General features: G+C 42.6%; 1 protein-coding gene and 1 long non-coding RNA gene across 3 annotated transcripts in view; one reads left to right on the top strand and one right to left on the bottom strand.

The window, feature by feature from the left end:
- Nucleotides 1-9,439: 9,439 nt before the first annotated feature.
- Nucleotides 9,440-10,043, bottom strand: LOC129147233 (uncharacterized). The gene is made up of 2 exons (XR_008554593.1): nucleotides 9,879-10,043; nucleotides 9,440-9,711 (listed from the first exon to the last, which is right to left on the bottom strand). It is a non-coding gene; the product is annotated as an uncharacterized LOC129147233 (long non-coding RNA).
- Nucleotides 10,044-12,479: 2,436 nt separating this feature from the next.
- RGS22 (regulator of G protein signaling 22) overlaps nucleotides 12,480-23,887 on the top strand; it is a 101,223-nt gene continuing 89,815 nt past the window's right edge. Inside the window, exons 1-3 of one of the 2 annotated variants that reach the window (XM_054708616.1) lie at nucleotides 12,480-12,565; nucleotides 13,049-13,077; nucleotides 22,299-22,361. In XM_054708616.1, coding sequence (XP_054564591.1) covers nucleotides 12,541-12,565; nucleotides 13,049-13,077; nucleotides 22,299-22,361 — 117 coding nt within the window. In that variant the 5' untranslated portion in view covers nucleotides 12,480-12,540. The remainder of the gene's footprint in view (nucleotides 12,566-13,048; nucleotides 13,078-22,298; nucleotides 22,362-23,887) is intronic. The other variant, XM_054708618.1, reaches the window with a different exon arrangement.

Raw genomic sequence — 23,887 nt, 5'->3', positions numbered from 1 at the left:
TTTTACTATGTCACTTTTACCCATTTTAATAACTTAGTGTTTTTAAATAAAGAATTTTCATTGTTATCATTTATAGTATTTAACTGTTTCATGTAATATTTAAAGATTGTGCATTTCATCACTATGTTGAAATGATCTTCAATCACTTTTTTAAAATAGTTTTCCAAATAATATTAAAATTTTTGAACTTGAGATAGATCGTCTTATAGATTTGGAAAATGAGTATTTGACTGAAATGAAATATAAATAAAATGTTTCAGAAGTTCTATTGAATTTATAATTTCAAGCTTTCTCTTAATTTGGTGAGTGTTATATTTGGGCATACTTCTGGTTAAATAAAATGTATTTAATATTAGAGAGAACCAAGATGGCGGCATAAGTAAATGCCTGTATTCACTGCCTCCCACAACCACATCAAAAGTACAACTAAAATACAGAACAACATCACGCAGAACCACCTAAAAGCTGACTAAATGGAAGTCCTGCAAATAGAGAAGTCGAGAAGAAAGTACACTGAGATGGGTAAGAGGGACGGAGGGGCAAAGACGGGCTGGACGGGCACCCAGGTGTGTTTTTTCAATCAGGTGGGAGATAGTCTCTGCAGAGGCTGCCCGTAAGGAGCAAGGGGTCCCAGCCCTACACCAGACCCCCATCCCAGGCTCCCAGAGCTGGGAAGAGAAGTCCCCGTATTTATGGGCTATAAAAATCAGTGGGGATTGGGACTTAGTGACAGGGAGGCTGCTGGAAACCCAGGTGCTCCTTTTATTTTTTTATTTTAAAATATATTTTTATTGATTTCAGAGAGGAAGGGGGAAGTAGAGAGAGAGAGAAACATCAATGATGAGAGAGAAACATTGATTGGCCATATCTTGCACACCCCTTACTGGGATTGAGCCTGCAACCTGGGCATGTGCCCCTGACTAGAATCGAACCAGGGACCCTTCAGTCCACAGGCTGACACTCTATCCACTGAACCAAACCAGCTAGGGCCCAGGTGCTCCTTTTAAAGGGCTGGCCCATGAACTTATAAGGTTCCTCTTCCTCTGAGTAGTACATTGTATATTTCTACCACAACTTCTTTATCCAATTCTCTATTGAAGGACACTTTAGTTGTCTAGATTATAGATTTAAAAACTTCTTTTTATTGATTTCGGAGAGGAAGGGAGAGGGAGAGAGAGATAGAAACATCAATGATGAGAGTGAATCGTTGATCAGTTGCTTCCTTCACAACCCCAATCAGGAATCAAACCTGCAACCAGGCATGTGCCCTAACCCGGAATTGAACCATGACCTTCTGGTTCATAGGTGGATGCTCAACCACTGAGTAACACCTGCTGTGCTGTTATACATTATTTTAATAAGACCATTTTAAAGTGTGAATTAAATATGGATATATTTAGAAAAATCTGCCCTAAATTTTAACCTGGTAAAATTTTTGATTAACTGCTAAATATTAACTTTTGTCTATAACTTTTCTAATTTTTAGAAGCTAAACATAAGTATGAATAAATTATTAGTTGTATTCAATATGATACACAGTCCATAAATTTTACATCTCATTTCTCACAGTGACTCTATAAAGCAGTTATTATCCTCCTTTTACATATCAAAAAAACAAGAATCAGATTAAATCTAATATCACACAGTCAGTATTCTAGCAGAGGTAGTTTGCTACTTGTTCATGACAAAAGTCTTTGCACAGCCCCTGTTAAATTTGGTATGTATATAATTACCATGTCTTACATGGAGATTGTTTTGCCATTAAAAAAAAAAATCTAGGTATGCCAGGGGAAAAGTTCTAATTTAGAATAATTCTGCCTAAAAAGAGTAGTTCCTTAGCTCATGATTGACTTAAACACCATCATTGAAACACTAAATGAATTGTATGAATATACTATTATCTGAGACTTCAGTTCAAGAGAAAGGCCACTGTTCCATGCCCAAGGTCTTTGTAATCTAAACAAATAAGGCATGAAAACAAGAATAAATTTTACTACATTTCAGTAATCACTGCATTCTTACAGGTTTTAATTACCGAGTGAGAGAAAATAAGAAAAAGCTCACCAAACATTTATTGATGGTCTGTGTTCCCAAGAAGTTCCAAAACAAGAGGGATGATTAAATTTGGCACCTTATTTTTTTACTAGAGGCCAGGTGCACGAAATTCATGCACGGGGAGTAGAGGGTGGTGTCCCTCTGCCCAGCCTGCACCCTATCCAATCTGGGACATCCCTCTCACAATCCAGGACTGCTGGCTCCCAACTGCTCGCTTGCCTGCCTGCCCGATTGCCCCTAACTGCTTCTGCCTGCCAGCCTGATCACCCCCTAACCACTCCCCTGCCAGCCTGATTGATGCCTAACTGCTCCCCTGCCAGCCCAATTGCCCCTAAGTTAAGGTGACCAGATTTTAACATTGGTAAAGCGGGACACCATTGCCCGGGGGGGGGGGGGGGGAAGGGGGGGAGGGAAGGAGGGTTCTTGATTAAAAATTTGGTCTGTATGGAGCAACAAAAATTTTCATAGAACGCAAAAATAGTATTGTAATATATTTTTTTAAATTTCAACGTAAGTACAATTTACAAATATAATAAATAATTAGGTATAGTATTATTTTATTCTTTGGCATATTTCTCATTTGAGTGAATTTTTTTTAGTAGATTGCTGTCATTTAAAAGGTCATGAATTTGCCGTAATGTAAGTCGTGTCACTTTCAAGGCCGGCGCTAGACTTTTTGCCGCCACTATAAAATATAAATAATACGAGTACTGTCTACTAAATTCAAGAAAATTTATGTACTTATGAAATAAATAAATAAATTACTTACCTAAATTATCTGAATAGCTGATTTGTAATGACATCACTTGTTTAACTAGCTTACTAGCACGCAGTATGATGTGTATCATCTGAGAGACAGTTACAAAATGTTTTCGTCGTCGCCAATCCCCAAAAATGCCATTGTTCATTAAGTCCAAACAATGGTGGTCGAATTCTAACAACTGATCAACAATGCGAACTTTGATAAGCAGTTCTCAATAATCAGTTCTCAACAATTATTTGTTATTATTAAATTTTAACATTATAAAATTAACAAAAATAATATAAAACTCATATCCTGGCTAAATAGCCACATGGTCGCCGAAAACTGTATATTCCCTTCCCGTTCTCCCGCCATTCCCTAGCTTTCGTGCATTCTTTCCAAAAATCGGGACTTTTTTAAAACGTCGCGGGACGTGGGACAAATTGTTAAAAATCGGGACTGTCCCACCAAAAGCGGGACTTCTGGTCACCTTATCCTAAGTGCCCTCCCGTGCTGGCCTGGTAACCCCTAGCTGCCCTCCCTTGCCAGCCTGGTCAGCCCTAACTGCCCTTCCCTGCCAGCCTGGTTGCCTCCAACTGTCCTCCCTTGCAGGCCTGGGTCCCCCCAAGTGCCCTCCCCTGAAGGCCTGGTTGCCCCCAACTGCCCTCCCCTGCAGTTCTGGTCCCCTCAACTGCCCTCCCCTGCAGGCCTGGGTTCCCCCCCAACTGTTCTCTCCTGCACGCCTGGCCGCCCCCAACTACCTTCCCCTGCAGGCCTGGTCCCTCCTAACTGCCCTCCCCTGCTGGCCTGATTGCCCACAACTGCTCTCTCTTGCTGGCCATCTTGTGGCGGCCATCTTTGACCAATGGGGGCAGCCATCTTGTGTGTTGGAGTGACAGTCATTTTGCATATTACTCTTTTATTAGATAGGATTTTGTTTCACTTCTTAAAAGAACCTAAGAAAAAGAGTAATAATTCTGGGGGGAAACAATGAATGCTTTACCTTCTACTAACATAAGAACCTCTCTTATCTTCCCTTCTATGGTCTGTCTCTTTGACAGCCTTTTTAGCTGATGGGCAGGAATATTCTATTTGACTTCTAATTGTTTCCAGGATTGGGCAGGTATTTTCTATTTCTGATCCCATCATTTGGTAAAAATGGTAAGAAATTTGTGGTAAGTAATATAAAGGGAAACAACACTTTAAAACTCTTTTAAAGAGTCATCCAATCATTTTATACTAGCATTTCTATGGGTGCAAATAAGGATGTTTAAATTTACCCCAGATATTTAAATCCTTAATAAAGTCTTATTATTATTTCTTAGCTGTTGAGAAAACATTTTTGATACTTAGCACTGAATAAAGCTAAATTTTTCCATTACTTTTGCTAATTTATGACAAAAGGCAAAATTGTCAGAAACTTATGACACAATTTACTGAACATTTTCAACATTTAATTTCTTGTTTGAATTGTTATATATAAAGCTTTATTTAAAATTGTGTCTCTCAAAAATAGTGTAACATAGAAAATGCTTTACATTTAAAAGACTGGAATACTCACTGTTTCTGTGTGGAGGAGGGTAAATAATTCAAAGTTCACACTAAATATTCCACAAGAGGGCACCAAAGACTTATTCATGGTGATTTTGGCTGTCCTTCAAAAAAGGAAATTTAGCTTTTGTGTATTTGACATTGATGTGCTGTGACATTGCCAGATAGGGAAATGTTCCTTGACTTAATTTTTAAAGTATATATATAGAATAAATTTTTGGTAATAATCATTACTCAGAGTTGCTAATTAAAATATTTTAGCTGGCTTGCAAGAGTTCCGTTTTCTGGGATGACTTAACAGAATACCTTGCTGGCAGCTGGGTCTGTGCCTTAGCCATCTGTGTTTCCTTGCCCAGTGGCTCTGCCCTCCTGGATCCCTTACCAGGGACTGTGGAGCCAGGGGAATAGAAGGTTAGGAATGGTGGTGGCATACTACCAGTTAGTTCCCTCCAGCATTTTCATTTCTGCAGAAGGTAGTGCTTGGTTCAAGTGTTGTCCTGGGGTAGCTGGGAGCAGACTAACTGGAACCTATGTGATCGGTTTGGAAAGCATATGTGACTTTCGGTGATTGGTCCAGAGTTAGAAGTGGGGACAAAAATAGGTAGTTACTGATCAAGTTCTGACCATTCTGAGCCTATTGCTGCAGAGACTGTAGTTTGGTTTCCAAGTCTGATTGCTACAGAGGTTATGATCAAAGTTCTATTGTCATATGTGGTCTGACCATTGTCCATTTGTATTCAGACTTTTAGCCATATAAAATATCCCATTGCCATCAAAAATTAAAATCTACAATGATAAGATGCATTTCAGCCTTTGGTTCTGCTATTCTTGTTTATACTCAGAAAGGTTTAGAACTAGACTTCAGTTGTACCCTACCACACCAAGCCCATGGAAGGACTGGTACTTTTAAATGATTAAACAGGGAGGATGCCTGAAATTTTGCTCTTGATTGTCAAGAAGACACACACACACACACACACACACACACACACACACACACACACACACGCCAGTCTCTCCAGCAGTATTTGGGAGAATCATTAAATTCCTACACCCTCTTGGCCTAAGCAGGCTACAAAGAGTAGCCCTAATGCAAGTTAATCCTTGCAATTCAGGTCAGCCTTTGTGACATTTGCTTTTGGGCTCATATTAGTATCCTGGTCATTTTTCTTTGTCCACAGAAGCTTAACATGATGATATCACTCTTACTTGTTCCATGGTTATGTTGGCTTCTCATATCACAGTTTTAGCTGTTTTGCAGGGAGACTGAGATGCTTTTCCAAGTTCCCCAAGTTGAAATGCAGGTGTACTGCAAAGTCAATGTTAAGTAAGGCCACCTCAAACACATCCTTCAAATTTGCTAACAATATGTCCAGAATTAAAAGGGAATAAACAAAAAGTTAATTCCATTCATTTATTTATTATAAAGATATTTATTCTTTATATTAATCCTCATCCACGGATATTTTTTCTATTGACTTTTAGAGAGAGTGGAAGGGAGGGGGAGAGACAGACAGAAACACTGATGTGAGAGAGACACATTGATTGGTTGCCTCCCACACGTGCCCTGGGGATCAAGCCTGCAACCGAGTTACATGCTCTTGACTGGAAGTGAATACAGGACCCTTCAATCTGAAGGCCAATGCTCTATCCACTGAGCCAAACCAGCCAGGGCAAGTTATTTCCATTTGTGTGGATATATTTTCCATTATAAACTCTTGGTTTTGAACTGCATTGGTTTTCAACAATGATATAGATTAGTTGCAAAAAATTGCCTTTTTGAAAAAATTAGCTAATTTGGGGGCCAGAGACAGAATAAAATTAGTTTAAAAAGTAAAACCACAGGGAAATGCAAATAAAAACCACAAAGAGATAACCACTTCACACCCAGTAGGATGGCTATAATAAAAAAGTCAGATGATAACACATGTCAGGGAGAAAGTACTGAAATCAGAACCCTCATCCACTGATGGTAGTAATATAAAATGGTTTGGCCAACTTGGAAAACAGTCTGGAAGTTCCTTAAAAAGTCAAACACAGATTTGCTAAACTATTTAAATTACCTTTTGACCTAGTTATTCCACCTCTAGGTATATATCCAAGAAAAATGAAAACATATGCCCACATAAAAATGTGTACATAAATGTTCTTAGCAGCATGATTCATAATAACCAAAAAGTAGGAACAACCCAAATGATTATTAACTCATGAATGGACAAATTATGGTATATCCATGCAATGGAATATTATTCAGCAATAAAAAGGTAAGAGGTACTGATTCATGCCACAACATGGATGAAGCTTAAAAACATTGTTAAGTGAAAGAAACGAGTCACAAAAGACCAACATATGGTATGATTCCATTTATATGAAATATCCAGAATAGTTAAATATAGAGATACAGAAGGTAGATTAGTGGTTGCTGGGGAGGGGAGAATAGGAGACGATAGCTAAAGAAGTTTCTTTGAGGTGATAAAAATGGTCTAAAATAGATTATGGTGATAGTTTCACTCCTCAATATACAGTCAAAACTCAGTTCTCAAATGTCTCCCATCTTGAACAATTCAGTTCTTGACCAAATTGTCACAGAAAAAAATGTCTTCGTTGTTGAATAAAACTTCAGTTCTCAACCCAACAATCCTTTCAAGCTGTTACCTCAACATGACAAAAAGCATCTCTCAGGCGACAAAGGAGAGAATGCTCAAGCATGAGTTAGTTTATTGCTACACTGAGTATTGTTAACATCTCAGGAAATTGTGCTGTGAATATTTCTTTTTGCTGGTGAAATGGACAATTAATACAATTTTAAAACATAAAGAGGCCATCAAGAGTGCTGATGTTGCTAAAGGTGTGAAAGTATTCATGAAACAATGATCACAGGCAGAGGGGTAGGAAATTTGTTGTTCATTTGAATTAACAAAAAGCATTAGCCGGTATTAGAATTTCAGAGGCAATGATATGTGAAAAAGTGAATATGCTGAAAGATAACCCCGAAACGAGTGCTGGAAGTGATTTGTTTAAGGCTAGTAGGGGGTGGTTCAATAAATTTAAGAAAAGAAGTGTTTATAGATTGGATAGTACATTAGACATGCACTGTATATAAGAAAGGTTAAAATAGGGAGATGTTACCAACTGGGGTTACTGGCTGGGATCTTGGTTCTTCTCGTTGGCACAGAAAAGAATTTAAGGCCAATGAAAACAAAATTAAAGTGGGATTTGTTGAAAATACACTCCAAGCAAGGAGCAGACCAGTCAAGAGAGACAATGGTCCCAAACTTCCTGGGTTATTTGGTTTAAAAGAGGAATTTTCTGGTTGGAGACTTTCATTTGCATCCAAGAATGACTGACAGAAAAAGGGTTATATAACTACTAGAGGCCCTGTGTATGAAATTCGTGCACGGTGCGGTCCCTAGGCCTGGCCGGCAATCGAAGTGTGAGCTTCTGGTGTGGAAGGGCAGGTCCCAGCTGACCTCTGGGCCCTGAGAAGCACCTGGGCCCCAGGGCCCCCATGTCCCCCGCCTCCGCCTGAGTCATGATGCCAGAGTCCTCACACGGAGATGTGGTGAGCACGGCCGGACATTGTGGGCCGGGGCGCAGCGTGGGCCTCTGGGCTGCCCAGCGGCTCTGCACAGAAGTCGGAAGTTGGACAGGCAGTGCGCTCTCCCGGTGGGCCTCGCAGACTGGCTCCTGCACAAGCCCACGGGGAGCCTGACTGATTGCTGTGGTCATGGTGGCTGCGGCCCAGCTCACCCATGGTTCTGCTCTTGTTGGGGCCCATCGGGGCGGCAGTGCCTCTACTGCCACCCACTACCAGTGTCGCATTGCCAAGGCCCGCCATGTTCTGTGCCACCCCCTGGTGGTCAGCGCACGTCATAGTGAGCGGTTGAACTCCTGGTCGAACAATTTGCATATTAGGCTTTTATTAGGTAGGATATTTCTTCTGTGCATGCCCTTACCCATAATGCATACAGAAAATCCCACGGGGGTGGGTGGGTTGGGAGGATCAAAATCGCAATTCAAAAAATTTTAAACGTTTTTATTGATTTCAGAGAGAGGACAGGAGAGAAACACCAATGACGAGAGACATCAATCATTGATTGGCTGCCTCCTGCATGCCCCCTACTGGATATCCAGCTCAAAATCACAGCATATGCCCTGACCCGGAATAGAACCAACAACCTCTTGGTTGCCGCTCAACCGCTGAACCACACCAGCTGGGCTTTTGTGTGATTTTCTTAAATCACATGAGATTATTTTTATAGAGAAAGGCTGCATAGCATGGTTGTTAAAGAGCAAAGGCTTTGGCCCTCACCCGTGTGGCTCGGTTGGTTGGATGTTGTCCCGTGCATCAAAGGTTGCCAGTTTGGTTCCTGGTCAGGGTACATGCCCAGGTTTCAGGCTCCATCCCCCTTGGGGTAGTGTGGAAGGCAGCCAATCTATGTTTCGCTCTCACATCAATGTTTCTCTTTCCCTCTCTCACTCACCCTCTCCCTTCCTCTCTCTCAAAAATATCTTTTTTTTTAAAGAGCAAAGGCTTTGGATCTGACAGATCTGGATCAACTTCTGGCTTCAACACTTTCAAGCTGTTTGTCTTTGAACAAAGTATCTCACCTTTCTAAATCTCAGTTTCCTAAATTGTTGAGAATAATAATAGCAATCTTTTAGGGTTTTTGTTGGAGGCCCATAGTAAGTGTGCAATTTATCTAAAATGGATACATTTCTGTGAACAGGGCACACTGCAGAATGATTACAACGGAGAGAATGTGTTTCAACAAATATGTACTGAGCGGTAGGCACTCAGTAATGAGTTCTGGGGCGTGGGGCATAATACAAAACCTATTTCCTTCGGTCCCTGGGAGTTTATTGTCTGGTGGGGGCACTGAGGGTAGAGGGTGCACCTCCTTGTACAGATTCTTTTAATAGTAATATGGCTTTAAGAGTACACAGGAGCAAGAGGAGAAGCCAATGAAAATGACTCATGGGAAGGTATATCAGGGAAGATGACACCCACGCTGAGTATTGAAGGAAGATACAATTTGGCCTGATAAAGACCAGAAGGGCTTTCCTGGCAGCAGAATCAGCACAAGCAAATGCCCGAAATGCCCCTTTATATGTCACCTCTCAAATTCATATCTCCCAAATTCCAGGCTCCCCTATGAATTGCAAACTCAACATCTTCACTCGGATGGCCAATAGCCTCATTAAAATCTCCCCACAAGGTGGTCCACTTAGCTTTTCCCATCTCTGATGATGGCGACTCCAGCCTCCTGGCTGCTCATGCCCAAATCCTTGGAGTTATTCTCAACAACTTAACGTTGGTACATTCCCATATCCAACTTGTCTGGAAATTCTCTTGGCTCTACCTTTAAAAAAAAAATGCAGAATCTGAGTTACTGCTATGGGTATCAGCCATCAGCTCTTGCCTACGTCTACTTGTGGTCACTCACATTCTCTATACAGCACCCAGAGTGATCCTTTTCAAATAAAAGTAAAATCACTTACGGGTACAAATAAAAGTAAAATTACTTACGGGTACTTCTCCATTCAAAAATCCTATGGTTCGAATTTCACTCGGGGCCCACAAAGCCCTTCATGACATGTTTCTTCCACCTCCCTTTACCTTTCTGTTCTTTTCTTCTTCTCTCCCTTCACTTCATTTGGCCTTCTGATTTTGTTTGGCCAAGGTAGTGGTTTATTTGTCTTTGTCTGTGTAACTGAAAAGGCAGGTGTTACGGTTCCTTGCAATACAAGCCCCCCATTGTCTTACTCCTTGCCTAAGCATTCACATACCTGCAGGCTCCTGGCTGGCATTAGAGACCCCCCCACCCCACTCTCACTGTAGGAGGCAAGTATGGAGTCACTGAAGGTTTTAAGGAAGTCAGATTTGCATTTAGATTATTTTGCTTTCAGCATGGAGGATGGATTTAAGGGGAACTCTACTGAGAGAAAAGACTATAAGAGAAACAACTTACCGAGTTTTTACAACAGTCTAAATGGGTGCCTGTGCTAAGGCTGTGGTTGTTAGTGGGGGAGGAGAGACTCTTACAGATCCCCAAAATACCTTAAGGTAGAATTGTTATCGACGGGGTCTATGCTTGGAGCAGGCCCCACTGGTAGTGTGTGGGTTCTTGACTTCGTGTAGGAAAGATTTCACTACACCAGTCCAGGGGATTTTGAGAGTGTGCTCATTAAAGCTGGGGGCAATAAAACCAAGGAAGGGCTTCAGATAGAAGAAACAATAGGAAAAAGCCAGAGAAACGGGGCCCTTGGAGACAGGTTCAGGGGGTAAGTCTGGGATAAGCTGCTGCTGCCCTATGTTCCCCTGGTTGCAAGCATCGTGGGGTCCCTGACAGTTTAGGAGAAAGACAGCAGTGATACTAGGCGTGGGCAAACTCTAGCGAGAGAGAGTGCGCTGAGGGTAGAGTACGTTTATTCAAGCTGTGGACAGTGAAATGAAGGAAAGGCTTAGGATAGAAGCCGCAACAGGAGAGAGTCTAGGTGGGACTGCTTTGGCTCTCTGAGAAAATAAAGTTACAGCGACCGAAGTGAGCTCACTGCTACGTTAGAGGAAAAGGGGCCCTAGGAGACAAGTTCAGGGGGCAAGCCCAGGACCAGCTGCTGTTGCCCACTGCTCCCCTGGATGCAAGTCTCATAGGGACCTTAGAAAAAGAGCAGAGAGACAAGACGTGGGCGTGTGGCCCATAGCTTCCTTGTCTTGAGGCTTTTTCTCTCTCTCTCTCTGGTCAGTGGGGATCCTAGGGCAAGTCTCAGAAGAGGGTCCCAACAGAATACTCATTAGCTTTGCAGGTGTGTCCTTCAATATGTTGATTTCGTCAAAATGTGTGTACAGAGGGGTTAGGGTTACTTTCTGGTTGGTTTTATTATCAAAGAACGTTACTGAAGAGGGCCCAGGACTGAGGCCGGTCCGCCCAGACAAGGTCTGGAATGTGTAAACCATTTGCTGCTCCCAAGTGTCCTCAGTTGGGAAAGGTAAAACCTTGTGATTGGCTGACTGTAAATTGTTTGGCTTGTTTAACTATTTTGTCTCAGTTTGCCTTATCCCACCTGTCAAGGAACTTCCCTCGCTTCTTACTAACCTCCCACAGAATTAGGACCCAGTACTTGGCTGAGTATGTGGTTTTTGCTTTGAGCCACTTGGTACTCCACACTGAACTTGGAGTTTTCGTAGGAAGGTGAAATTTGAAGATGAGGAGCAGGAAAATGTAGATTTCCTTTTGGACATTTGGATTTGGAAAAGCCAGCATGGTGTACAGCAAGCAGTCGGCTTTAGGGTTCTTGGGCTCAAAGGGAGAGGGCTGGGCTGGAAATTTGAGTTGACCATGACTTAAATGTTTTGTTTTTTGTTTTTTTTCTAATGACAAGTTGTTTCAAATTTCACTTTTCACTTAAACCCAACCTCAGTTTTTCCGGGACATACACTCCAAGCATCCTAAATTTACTGTCCCCTCTACAACGGCCTCCTCGGGTAAGTTTTAAAGCTTCGATATCTTGAGAAGGCAGCAGTCCTAACCAATTGGAGCAAAAATCCGGGAAAGATCTGGCTTCACACTTGCTTCCTAGAGCACATGAATAAATAATATTCGCTTGTTATTCGTACAACTGGAAACGAACTGGAGAGATGCGTGTCCAACGTCCTCTTCCATCATCAAGAAGACCCCTGAGCCCACTGTTCCCTTCCCCCTCCTCTTCTCAGGGCCGCTGACCGGTCCCCAGTCCCGCACCCTCTCGCCAGCGGCCCTTTTCTTCCTGTGGGTCATCCGATTGCCTGGACGGTGCGGCCGGCCTCTGGTTTGGGGAGAACCGGCCGGTGACGACGCGCGTCTCCAGGGCCCTGGGGGTGGGGGTGGGGGGTTGGGGGGGACCCGCGCCCGGTGGGTTCGGGTTCGGGGCGCGCGTGGTCCCCGTCTCTCGGCGGCGGCCTGGGGCCCCCGAATAGCCTGGCCACCGTCCTGGCCTCAGGCGCCGCGCCCCGGCCCCGGGCCGCCCGCTGCTCCGCGCCCGCATTGTCTAAGCTCCATGGCAACCCGGGCGGGGCGGGGCGGGGCCGCACCGGCGGGCCGCGTCTCGGCGTCGGCCGCGCTGCCGGGCTGAGCGGCGCTGGGGCGCTGGGCCCGACGACGCCGCTGGCGCCCTGACGGCCCGGCGGGCGCCCGGAGCGCGAGGGCGGCGGCATGCCCGAGAAGCGGCTCACCGCTGGTAGGTGGCGGCCCGCGGGCGCACGGGGCGGACGGCGCCCCCACCCGCCGCTCCCGCCGGTGTCCCTGTCCCCGCCCGCGTCCCCCTCCCAAACACCGGAAAACGCCCCCCCTTCGGTCCCCCCACTTCCCCAGAGCGTGTGGTTGGGGTGTCCACCGCCTCTTCCCCCCCCCCCCCCACGCGTGCCCCGCGGACACTGCCTCCCTCGATGGCACCACGTTCTGTTCATTGGCTTCCTTCTCCGCTGCGGGGCGGGAGCCCGTGACCCCGGGGAGCCCGTGACCCCGGGGAGCCCGTGACCCCGTGGCTCCAGAGGCCTTTCCCCACCTTTCACCTCCAGCTCCGGGGTCAAGTTCAGTCCAGGTGCAGACCGTGCACGAGGGCTCGCCTTGCCCTGAGCGTGCCCCCGTGTCAAGTGGTTTCATTTGCTTTAAAAGGAAATCCGATGTGAGTGAGATAATGTAATATTTTATCTCGTTTCAGAGCCACCAACTCTGACAGAAGCAGACTTTGTAAGTACGATTTGGAGGCCTGCTGTTTCTCCTCTGGCTTTTATTTTATTTTAAAATGGCAAATCATACATGTAGAAAGAAAGCTGTGTATTTTCTTTCCTTTTTTTTTTTTTTTTTGCCAAATGAGTGTGATAGAAGCTTTGGCTTAGTGACAGTGGTGCTGACCGAGTACAAGACCTTTTTCCAGGTACATTTTTAAGAAGGGGCCAATTGATCTTTGCAGTGGATGCTATTCACTGTTCAAGTTTTTTATTTTTATTTTTTTTTTTAACATAAATGGCCGTCTCTAAACGCTTTAATGAAATTCTATGAGAGATAAGTTTCATATCCATGGTTTTATTGTGATGTGGCTATGCAGTTCCTGGTCGTCGTAAACATCATTTGATGGTGTTGATTGAACATAAGTGGTCAACGTATAGTTACGATTCCTTTAAAAATGTACTAAATGTTTTCACGTCAGACTTCCGGAGAGCCGAGTAACAATGAGTACTTTGCCAAGTACATTATGTATATTGTCATGTAGGCAAGTACTATATTGAGGATGGGTTTTCTTGTCTTTCTTCCTGTGGATTTAATGCACGTGCCCAAGGTTACGAAGCTATGTCTGAATTGGATTTTAAGAGCTACAGCGACGTCTCTGTATTACTTGCTTATGTCCTCCGGCACTTATTTCTCTTGTTGGCCAATTATCGTATTTGCTTTTGGCTTTTTATTCAGCAAACCCGAGTACCTTCTAAATTCACAGTGTAGCGATCGATGCTGAGGATACGTCTTGAAAAGTTCACAGTCTAGCAGGGGCTCTGAGAGGAGAGGCTCAGGGCTGTGCCTGCTAGCACCTCCCGGGTTCGCCCTTCCAGGCCTTTGGTCCACTACTAAGAGAGAGACCAAGGGCGAGAGGCACATAGAGGATGTCAGCAACGCCTCCATCTTCTCATTGCCGTGGTGTAACTGTGTCAGCGGCAGATTTCTTTAAGCTGCCTCCTGAACGATTCCTCATTCCAGCCAGCGGTCAGCATGTCTGGGGCCAGCTAACCTTTCCCATGCAGCTCCAGCATTCATGCTCCGAAGAGCCCTCGGCAACATCACACTTAACCTTGGAGCAGTCCTCGGATCTCTTCAGGGCTTTGTGACTGTTGAAGCCTCTATCAGTCACTCCTCCTCTTGTTTCCTTTGATGCCACCATCTCCCAGTTCTTCCATCTCTCATTTTATGTCCCCGCTTCTGGCTCTTTCTTTTCCTTTGCTGGTGAAAGTGTTGACCTTCTTCAGGATTCTGTTCTCCAGGCTTTCTCTGGGGGAGCTCCTCTTCTGCTAGCTTCAGCCTCCCTTATTTCACAGGGCTTCCACACTTACACGCCTCTGGTCCAGACATCTCTTCTGTCAGGGCTCTGTATCCATGGGGTAATGGGGAGCTTCATCAGTTGGATGTCCCTGCATCACCTCAACAGTCTAAACTGAACTTACCTCTCCCTGAGAGAATTATCAAAAACCAAGAAAATACAAAGTCCCCTAAGCCGGAGCTTTGCTTTCCTTTCCTTCACCTCGCTCCTGCACGTTCCTTTCATAGCCAGAATCTTCTTCTCCATCCTCACAGCTACTGTCTTATTTCAGGCGCTCCCGGACTTTGGCAATACTGGGCCTGGACTTGGGCAATACTCCTAGCTGATATCACTGCCTCCAAAATTCCTTCTGCCAACTCCAGTTTTTCTTTGCCTAAAGCCGTGGTCGGCAAACCGCGGCGCGCGAGCCATATGCGGCTCTTTGGCCCCTTGAGTATGGCTCTTCCACAAAAATACCACGGCCTGGGCGAGTCTGTTTTGAAGAAGTGGCGTTAGAAGAAGTTTAAGTTTAAAAAATTTGACTCTCAAAAGAAATTTCAATCGCTGTCCTGTTGATATTTGGCTCTGTTGACTGAGTTTGCCGACCACTGGCCTAAAGCATAAAGTGCAAACCTCTGTGCATCAGCTATGCCGGATGAGATTGCTTTGCTGTCTAACTTTAGATTTTCCTTCTCACGTCACTCTTTTAAAAAAATATATTTTATTGATTTTTTACAGAGAGGAAAGGAGAGCGATAGAGAGCCAGAAACATCGATGAGAGAGAGACATCAATTCAGCTGCCTCCTGCACACTCCCCATTGGGGATGTGCCCGAAACCAAGGTACATGCCCTTGACCGGAACCGAACCTGGGACCCTTCAGTCCACAGGCCGACGCTCTATCCACTGAGCCAAACCGGCCAGGGCCTCACGTCACTCTTACCCTGGCTACCAGATGGCTACTAACTCTTTAAAAAATGACCATGTTACTCGACTACTCACATCTTTTCTTAATCCTACTGTTTATTGAATGCTGACTAGATGCTAGTATTTGACCTCAAAGCAGCTCTGTTGGGTGGTGGTTTTCACCCACGTGTCCCAGATGAGGAAGTCACAGAGCTCGATGTGGCCTGAGGCCACACATCTAGTAACCGGCAGAGCCAGAATTTGACAAAAGCCTCCCTTGCGTATTCAAGGTTTTCTGGACCGCTTCAGCCTTCTTTTAACCTTACCTTCCAGTACTTTCTGTATGATAAAGACAGTGTTCACACTGTGTTTGGTTTATAAAGTACTTCCACATGCTTCTGCCCCAGCCAAACTGCCCTGCTAGCCTCCTTGCCTTTGCTGTCAAGTTTCGTCTCAGTTGCCCTACCCCATCTATTTCACAATCTTGCACATTCTTCACCACCCAGCTCATCTCCTCCATGAAACCTTTCCAACCTAAACTCGTCCAGACGACTGCTTTTGAACTCTGGGCATCTTTCAGTTGAGACCAGTTTGTGACTTAAATCCTCAAATTCATAATGTCACCAAGTATTATCTGTCGATTAAATAATTCCTATGTCTTGCATATATATATATATCTCCCTCTGTTTTTCAAAAGTTTAAAAATATTTTTTCTCATTAATAGTCTTAGAAAAAAAGTACGTGGCAAAGATCTCTTGTTCCCCCAAATCCATTCTACCCTTTTTCATATAATATACTAGACATAAAGTCTACATTGTCTAGCTTCCCTTGCAGCTAAATGTGGTCATCTAAGAATGCATGGCCAATCCAAAATCATGAAGATTTGTCCTTATGTTTTCTTTTAAGTATTTTATAGTTTTAGCTCTTACATGGATCTTTGATCCATTTTGAGTTAATTTTTGTAGATAGTATAAGGTAAGGAACTGACTTCATTCTTTTGCATGAGGATAGCCAGTTTTTCCTAGTATCATTTGTTGAAAAGAGTGTTCTTTCCCACTAAATCAGCTTGGCACTCTTGTTGAAAATCATTTGATTGTATATGAGAAGATTTATTTCTGCATTCTCTGTTCTATTCCAATGGTCTGTATCAGTGGTCGGCAAACTCATTAGTCAACAGAGCCAAATATCAACTGCACAACGATTGAAATTTCTTTTGAGAGCTGAAAACCGACTTCTGCGCGTGGGCCACGAAGTTTCAATCGCACTGTACGTGCGCGCTCGCACGTGGTATTTTGTGGAAGAGCCACACTCAAGGGGCCAAAGAGCTGCATGTGGCTCGCGAGTTGCAGTTTGCCGACCACTGGTCTATATGTTGGTCTTTATGCTATTACCACACTGTTTTGCTTACTGTAGTAAGTTTTGAGATCAGATTATGTGAGTCCTCCAACTTTATCCTTTTTCAAGATTGTTTTGGCTATTTGAGGTCCCTTGAGAGTCCATAAGAAATTTAGGTGTTTTTGTTTTTGTTTTTTCCTATTCCTGCAAAAAATAAAATATAATTGAAATTTTGATGGAGGTTGCATTTATATCTATAGATTGATTGCTTTGGGTGGTATTGTCATTTTAACAATCCATGAACATGGTATGTCTTTCTATTTATTTATGTCTACTCTAATTTCTTTCAGCAATGATACATAGTTTTCAGTATACATGTCTTTGCCTCCTTGGTTAAATAATTCTTTTTGATTCTATTGCAAATGAAATTATTTCCTTAATTTTACTTTGGAGGTACATAACTTTTTTTTAATAAGTGATTACAAACTGTTGTTTATTATTATTGATGTTTTATTATTTTTTTTATTTCTAAGTGAACACAATTCCAAATGAAATGTAAATTTCTCTTTGTCTTATAGTTAACTGTGTGTCTGTGGCTCTTCTATCTCTAGTGACACTGTAAATTTCCAGACAAAAAAGGCTAGGACCTATTGGGTAATTCCTGGAAAGGCACTGCTGTTTGCTTTTATGTACTACTGCACCTGAAGGAAACTACACCATACATGAGACAAGGACTTTCATTGTCATTGTTAATATTTTAAGTCTATACAAGGTTGCTGCTGTGACTTCTACAGTTATCTTCTTAGAGCCATACATAAATACATTACTTTTTAATATCAGATTTTATGTTTGAAGTGACTTTATACAATTCCTAATCAAGATATTTTAATTGTGATCCTTATAAAATCCTTGAATAGTCTCTATTGATGAGACACTGTATCACCTAATAGGTATTAACATTTTTTGGACTATTTTTTTTTTACTACCATTCAAATTTCTAAGAGTTAAAATTTAACAGTTCTTTCTTTTTTCATGACAAACATGTTAAAATTTCTAAAGATAAACAAATAGAATTAGAAGTCAATAAAAATTTTTATATAAAAATATTTCAAAATAATGATCAAACTCATTGCAATATATACATACATTTTTTTTGAGCAACGACCTTGTGACTAGCTTGGATACTACTACAAGGATCCATCAGTTGCCAGCAGACAGAAATATGCGATATATGTGAATGCAATGATTTGGGGCCATCACCTTAGCCTTCCAGGATCTCCCATCCTCCTTTCCTCCAAGCTGTCAGCACCTTCGGCTGTGTTCTGTCTTCTTGGACACCTCAGATGGAAACTCCTCCAGCAGTTTCATGGGGCAGTGGTATGTTCTGTAGCTAGCCAATAAATCCACATCCAGGGGCTTGAGCAACTCCCTGGCTATGTTCAGTGTCTGACAGCGGAGCAGTGCGTGTGGGATGAGGCTCATAAATCACCATCTCTAGGGGAGGGAATTGGATCTGAGGAGTCCCAAACAGGGTTGCCCAGAGATCACCATCCTGGGAGCTCCAGTCATCTGTGCTGTGCCGGTTGCCTTGAGGACTGAAGAGGTCCACTTTTACTTGACCCATTGGAGTCCAGCGTCCGCATACCGCTAGGTGTCATTGTACACCTGGTGGGAAGCTCTGGTCTAGTGATCGGTTTGTTTAGGAAAGAGAAACATTTTATATTTTAGGAAGAAGTAAAAATAGGTGTAATTTTGGAAATACGGTCTGTCCTATCCCCTGATTGGTGATAGCATTCCCAGTCTAAAATGTGACCGTTTAGGATTCTACCTTGGAGATTAGATAAATGGCTTTGGTTTAGCATGGAAGGAAGCTGGAAGCTTGGATTGTTTTTCTATTTTTGCCGTTAGCTAACTGTGACCACCTTTACTCGTTTTGCTTTCATGGATTTTGAAATTATTTAAAATGCATTTCAAATGCCATTTTCCCCATTTGCTGATTCCTCCTACTAGACAATACCTTTTCCTCCTTTGGGAGAAAATGGTTTATAGTGTACTTTTCTTCTGGCATTTGTTATATTCTTTCTTGGACTATGGTTTTTTGTCTGTATTTATTTTATGTCCTCTTTCCTGTTTATACGGTTTTTTATGTATATTTTTCTTTTTTCTTTTTTTTTACAGTTTTAAAGTAATTGTAGTTTATCTGGTTTGAAGGTGCAGAAAAATAACCTTTTAAGGAAAAAAATTACCTACCATAATTAGCAAACTCATATAAGCTATTTTGCTTAACCTTCTTTCAGGAAGAACTTTGAGAAGTTTGGACTAAAAACGGAAAAGGCACACCTGTAATACATGAAAAGACAGGTTGCAATTTTGTGTATTTGATTCTGAAGAAATGTTTCCACCTTCCATTGCATCATTGAGCGGAGAATCTGGGCTGCAAATTTTGCAGTCAGGTTCACGGAATGGTGTAATGGAGGAATTGATTGTAACTCAGTTTTCTTCCTGATTGCATCATCAACCATCACCGGTTGTTCGAAACACTAGAGGCCCGATGCACAAAATTTGTGCAAGGACAGGCCTTCCCAACCCCGGCTGCCTCCCAGCCCCAGCTGCCAGGGCCCTCGCAGCCCCAGGGCCCCATCCTCTGCCGCCTGCCCGCCCCCACCTTGGCCTGGCACTGCCCGCGTCCACTGCCACCCCCACCCCCCCAGTTTCTCAGTTCCACAGAGCCCCCTACCCCCATGGATCGCCCCACCGAGGGTGACCTGGCCCTCCCTCTTTGGGGCGATCACGGAACCCCCTCCCCCCCATCAATCGCCCCCCAGCTGGTGGCCTGGGCCTCCCTCTGCAGGGCGATTGTGGGGCAATGGTGGGCCCCCCCCCCCCCCGACCAATCGCATCGCACCTGCCTGGGCTGGCCTGGTACCATTGCGTGTCATAGCGTGATTGTCCGGATGGTTTCTGCTGTTTGGCTATTCGGTCGATTTGCATATTACACTTTTATTATTATAGATATTAAACCTGAATATGGAGACTTAGTTCATTTTACTACGACCATGTGACTGAATTGTGGAAACTTACTGAGAGTAACTGAGCTACTTCTTCAGATCAAGGCATTTAATTTTTTTTTAAATTAAAGGTTTCGAGAACAAAGGCTTTATCAGATCCTCATTGCTTCACAAGAGCCTTTGTTACTAACGCGACACAATCCCGGGGCACACTGAATTAGCAGAACTGCAATGGGAAACTGTGCTCATTTGTTTAGCGACGTGCAGGCCTGCCCATCGAAGTGGGACAGGAGGACTGAGCAGATGGCACTGGTAGACGACCCCTCCTTCCATTGCACCTGCCCTGTCACCAGCAGAAGCACTGAGGTCGAATACTGGTGGAAAGTGAGATGCAATTTCAGAAAAGAAATACAGGTTTTGATGTATTTGAATGATACTTTGAAATTTCCATGGTTGTGAGTGCAAGCAAACCTGAGGGTGTGGCTTGGTTTCCCGGGGACCTGTGGGAACTGGAAGCAAACTGCTCCCCGAGGGGTTAGTTAGGGCAGTGCCAAGTAGTACTTGAGGGGCAGACTGGTACCACCGGAGACTTACCAATTCCTGTCGAGATGAGTTCAGAAATTGAGAGGAAACAGAAATTTTATGGTAATTTGACAGAGTATGTTTGTATCTATTGAATTTAATTTTTTAAAATGGTCCTGTATTATGTATATATTTTATTTCATTTTCTAGTAATTAATTCTTAACTGTATTTTACAAAAGTTATGTGAAATAGATTAGGGGAAAAAAACAAAACAAAACCGGTACCTCATCACAGATAGTTTGCAAAGCGTTGAGCTGGAGTCTCTTAGAAGTGTGAGTCATCGGGAAGTGACTATATGAAGCTGAGGATTATCTAGAAATTGTTGGCCATGTGGCTGGCCACATTCTAGGCAGTAATAAGGTGTATCTGACTCTATGAAATGCACATTCTGTTTTACAGCTAAAAATTAAAAATGTCTATTTTAGAAAAAACTAACAAGGGGCTGCACTCGGCTACCGTTGCAATGAAAACTGCTCTTCCATCTGCAGGTGTGTGATCATGAGCCTGTAGAGCAGACTTTGGCCACCCTTATGGTGGCACAGTGCTTTCTACCTGAGAGATGAAAACATTTTTATTGAATTCAATTGATTTCTCCTGAGAGTTAGCAGAAACTACATAGTTCACGAAATAAAGTCCAGAAGATTAAAGTAATTTGGAAAGGTAAAATTTGAAAGGTTATTCACCTTATAGCTGCCACCAAATGTTATCCTCCTTGTTCTGCTTTATTAGATCTTTGCCAAACAGAACTTTGAGAATATATTACTAAGGTGCCGTTATGGCGGTGGTAGATTTATGAGATCCTAAATTTGTTGTTGTTATTTTCATCAGTTCAGATTTTAGTAAGTTCCTTGGTATAAATCCTGTAAGTGATTATAACTCCATCTCAATCCTACAATTACCTAAAGAAATTACCCGGGAAGTCTATTTTTTAAAATGTTTTTATTGATTTCAGTGAGGAAGGGAGAGGAGAGGGAGAGAGAGATAGAAACATCAATGATGAGAGAGAATCATTGATTTGGCTGCCTCCTGCACGCCCCCTCCTGGGGATTGAGCCTGCAACCCAGGCATGTGCCCTTGACTGGAATGGAACCCAGGACCCTTCAGTCTGCAGGCCGATGCTCCTATCCACTGAGCCAAACCAGCTAGAGCTGGAAATCTATTTTTTAAAGTAGGTGTTAATATACTATCGTTTCTTCCTTCTACTTTTACGCTGTACTTCAAAATATTTTGGAAAAAAATGGTCAGTATAAAAAGAAAATAATCAGCCATATGGAAATAATAGCATTGTCATATTATCAACTTTCATGTTAGATTTGTGAAATTGAAATATAATTATGAATAACAAAATAAACACATGTACTATACAACAGAGTATGCCAGGTTGTGCTTTTGACACAATGGAAACAATTACTAATAAAATAAGGTGTTTTATTTGGAAGAGAGAATTTGCTCTTGGCAGTGGCTTTCCAATTTTGCCAACTTTAAAAGTGGCTACGTTGGGGGATGAAATAGTTATGGAAAAAATGTATACAATCTTTACTCTTTGAACACATACATTGTCAAAGTTTCTTCATGCAAAAGTGAAGCAGGCCCCCAGATCACTGAAGTATCTCTTTCTGAGAGGGAAGCAGTAGAATATTTTCTGCACGTCGCTTATCACTTTCATTAGGCAATTTCATGTTAACCCCAAATCACTGGTTCTGTCTTTACTGCTGTGCCCTTAATTTTTATTAAATACTAGTATATAATTGAATAAGTCTGTGGGGAATTTACCATGTGTAGTATTTTGTATTTGTTGATGTTTTATTTGCGTGTGCTGTATTTTCACATGTTCTGTTTCACATGTTCTGTACGTTGGCGAGTACATGTTAAGGGTCTGCTCCGCTTTATTTTCCAGTTTCTCCCTTCAGAGGTTGTAGCACTTTGCTCAGCGTACAGTGAGGACTCAGTGTTGACTGACTGATGATCTACATATAATCTATTGATAGCAGAATTAGAGAATAATATTGGCATGTTTTAAAACATCTTAGTATAAGCATAACATTGTATTTTTATGTTGTTGTTTTTTTGCAGGAAGATTCTTTGGTAACAGATGATTTCCTTGTGGACTACTTTAATGAATTCCTAAGCCTTCCAGTGAGTGTATTATTATGTTCTATTGAATATATTATCAAAGCAAAATATTGTAATCACTGGGTTATCTTGTAAGACAGATTTATCAGGGATAATATTTTTTAAAAAATATAGCCCTGGTTGGTGTGGCTCAGTTGGTTGGAGCATTGTCCCGTGGTCCTGGGCGCAGAAAGGTTGCGGGTTCCATCCCCGACAGGGTGTTGTGGGTTTGATCCCTGGGCAGGGCACAGGGGAGGCAGCCGATTGATGTCTCTTTCTCCCTCTCTCTCTTTCCTTTCCTCGCTCTAAAATCAATAAACATATCCTTGGGTAAGGATTTAAAAAATATATCTATTAATTAAAACATTTACGTAGGTTTGTATCTTTTTATGGAGTTAATAATTTGGGTTTGAATCATATTTAGGCATTATTGGTATTGAAGAAAGCTAGAGTTTTTCTAATCATCAAAAGAGTTCTGTACTAAATCTGATACATTTATACTTGGCACTATTTTAGGTTTCGAACAGAGGAGTTAAGGATAGAATATCAAAAAATGTAAGAAGCCCAGACAGTGTGGCTCAGTGGTTGAGCATCGACGCATGAACTGGGAGGTCACGGTTCTAATCCCGGTCAGGGCACATGTCTGGGTTGCAGACTCGATCCCCAGTGTGAGGCATGCAGGAGGCAGCCAATCAATGATGTTTCTATATATATTTCTCTCCCCCTTCCTCTCTGAAATCAATATATATATGAATTCTGTGAAAAGAGTAGTGGGGAAGGGTAACGGACTCAGCCAGGAGGGGTTAAGGGCTCCACTGTTTATCAGGTTTTGTGATCTTACCTCTCAAGAAGGCCACACTTTTAAGAATTATTTTCAAGACAACAATTATATCTCAATAAAGCTGTTTAAAACTAAAACGAAAATCCCTATATTGGGTCTGATTTCAGTTTCTCAAGATTTGCATTTCATTGTCTCAAGATTTATGATTATCTTGACTCTCACTTGCTTCAGAAAATAAATTTCCCTGCCTGCCTTCCTTTTTATTTTTTTAATTAAAAAAATATATATATTTTATTGATTTTTTTACAGAGAGTAAGGAAAAGGGATAGAGAGTCAGAAACATTGATGAGTGAGAAACATCGATCAGCTGCCTCCTGCACATGCCCTACTGGGTATGTGCCCGCAACCAAGGTACATGCCCTTGACTGGAATTGAACCTGGGACCCTTGAGTTCACAGGCCGACGCTCTATCCACTGAGCCAAACCGGCCAGGGCTGCCTGCCTTCCTTTTAAAAAAAGTCTAACTTTAAAAATGTCAGAAGAGCATAACCATTATTGCTTGTCTCATTTTCGGTTCCTATAAGTGTATTCCTAGTATCACACGAGCTCACTCATCTAGAGGAAAAGATGAACAACATAGACTGAAGAACAAGAACAGCATTGATCAGACTGTCAGACCTCAGAGGGAAAGTAGGGGAGGGTGGGGACAAGGGAGATAGATCAACCAAAGGACTTGTGTGCTTGCATATGAGCCTAACCAGTGATCACG

The sequence above is a fragment of the Eptesicus fuscus genome, chromosome 19, assembly GCF_027574615.1.
Source record: "Eptesicus fuscus isolate TK198812 chromosome 19, DD_ASM_mEF_20220401, whole genome shotgun sequence".
Classification (NCBI taxonomy): domain Eukaryota; kingdom Metazoa; phylum Chordata; class Mammalia; order Chiroptera; family Vespertilionidae; genus Eptesicus; species Eptesicus fuscus.
Note: the sequence above shows the minus strand (reverse complement) of the source record. Positions and strands in the feature narration are given on the sequence as shown.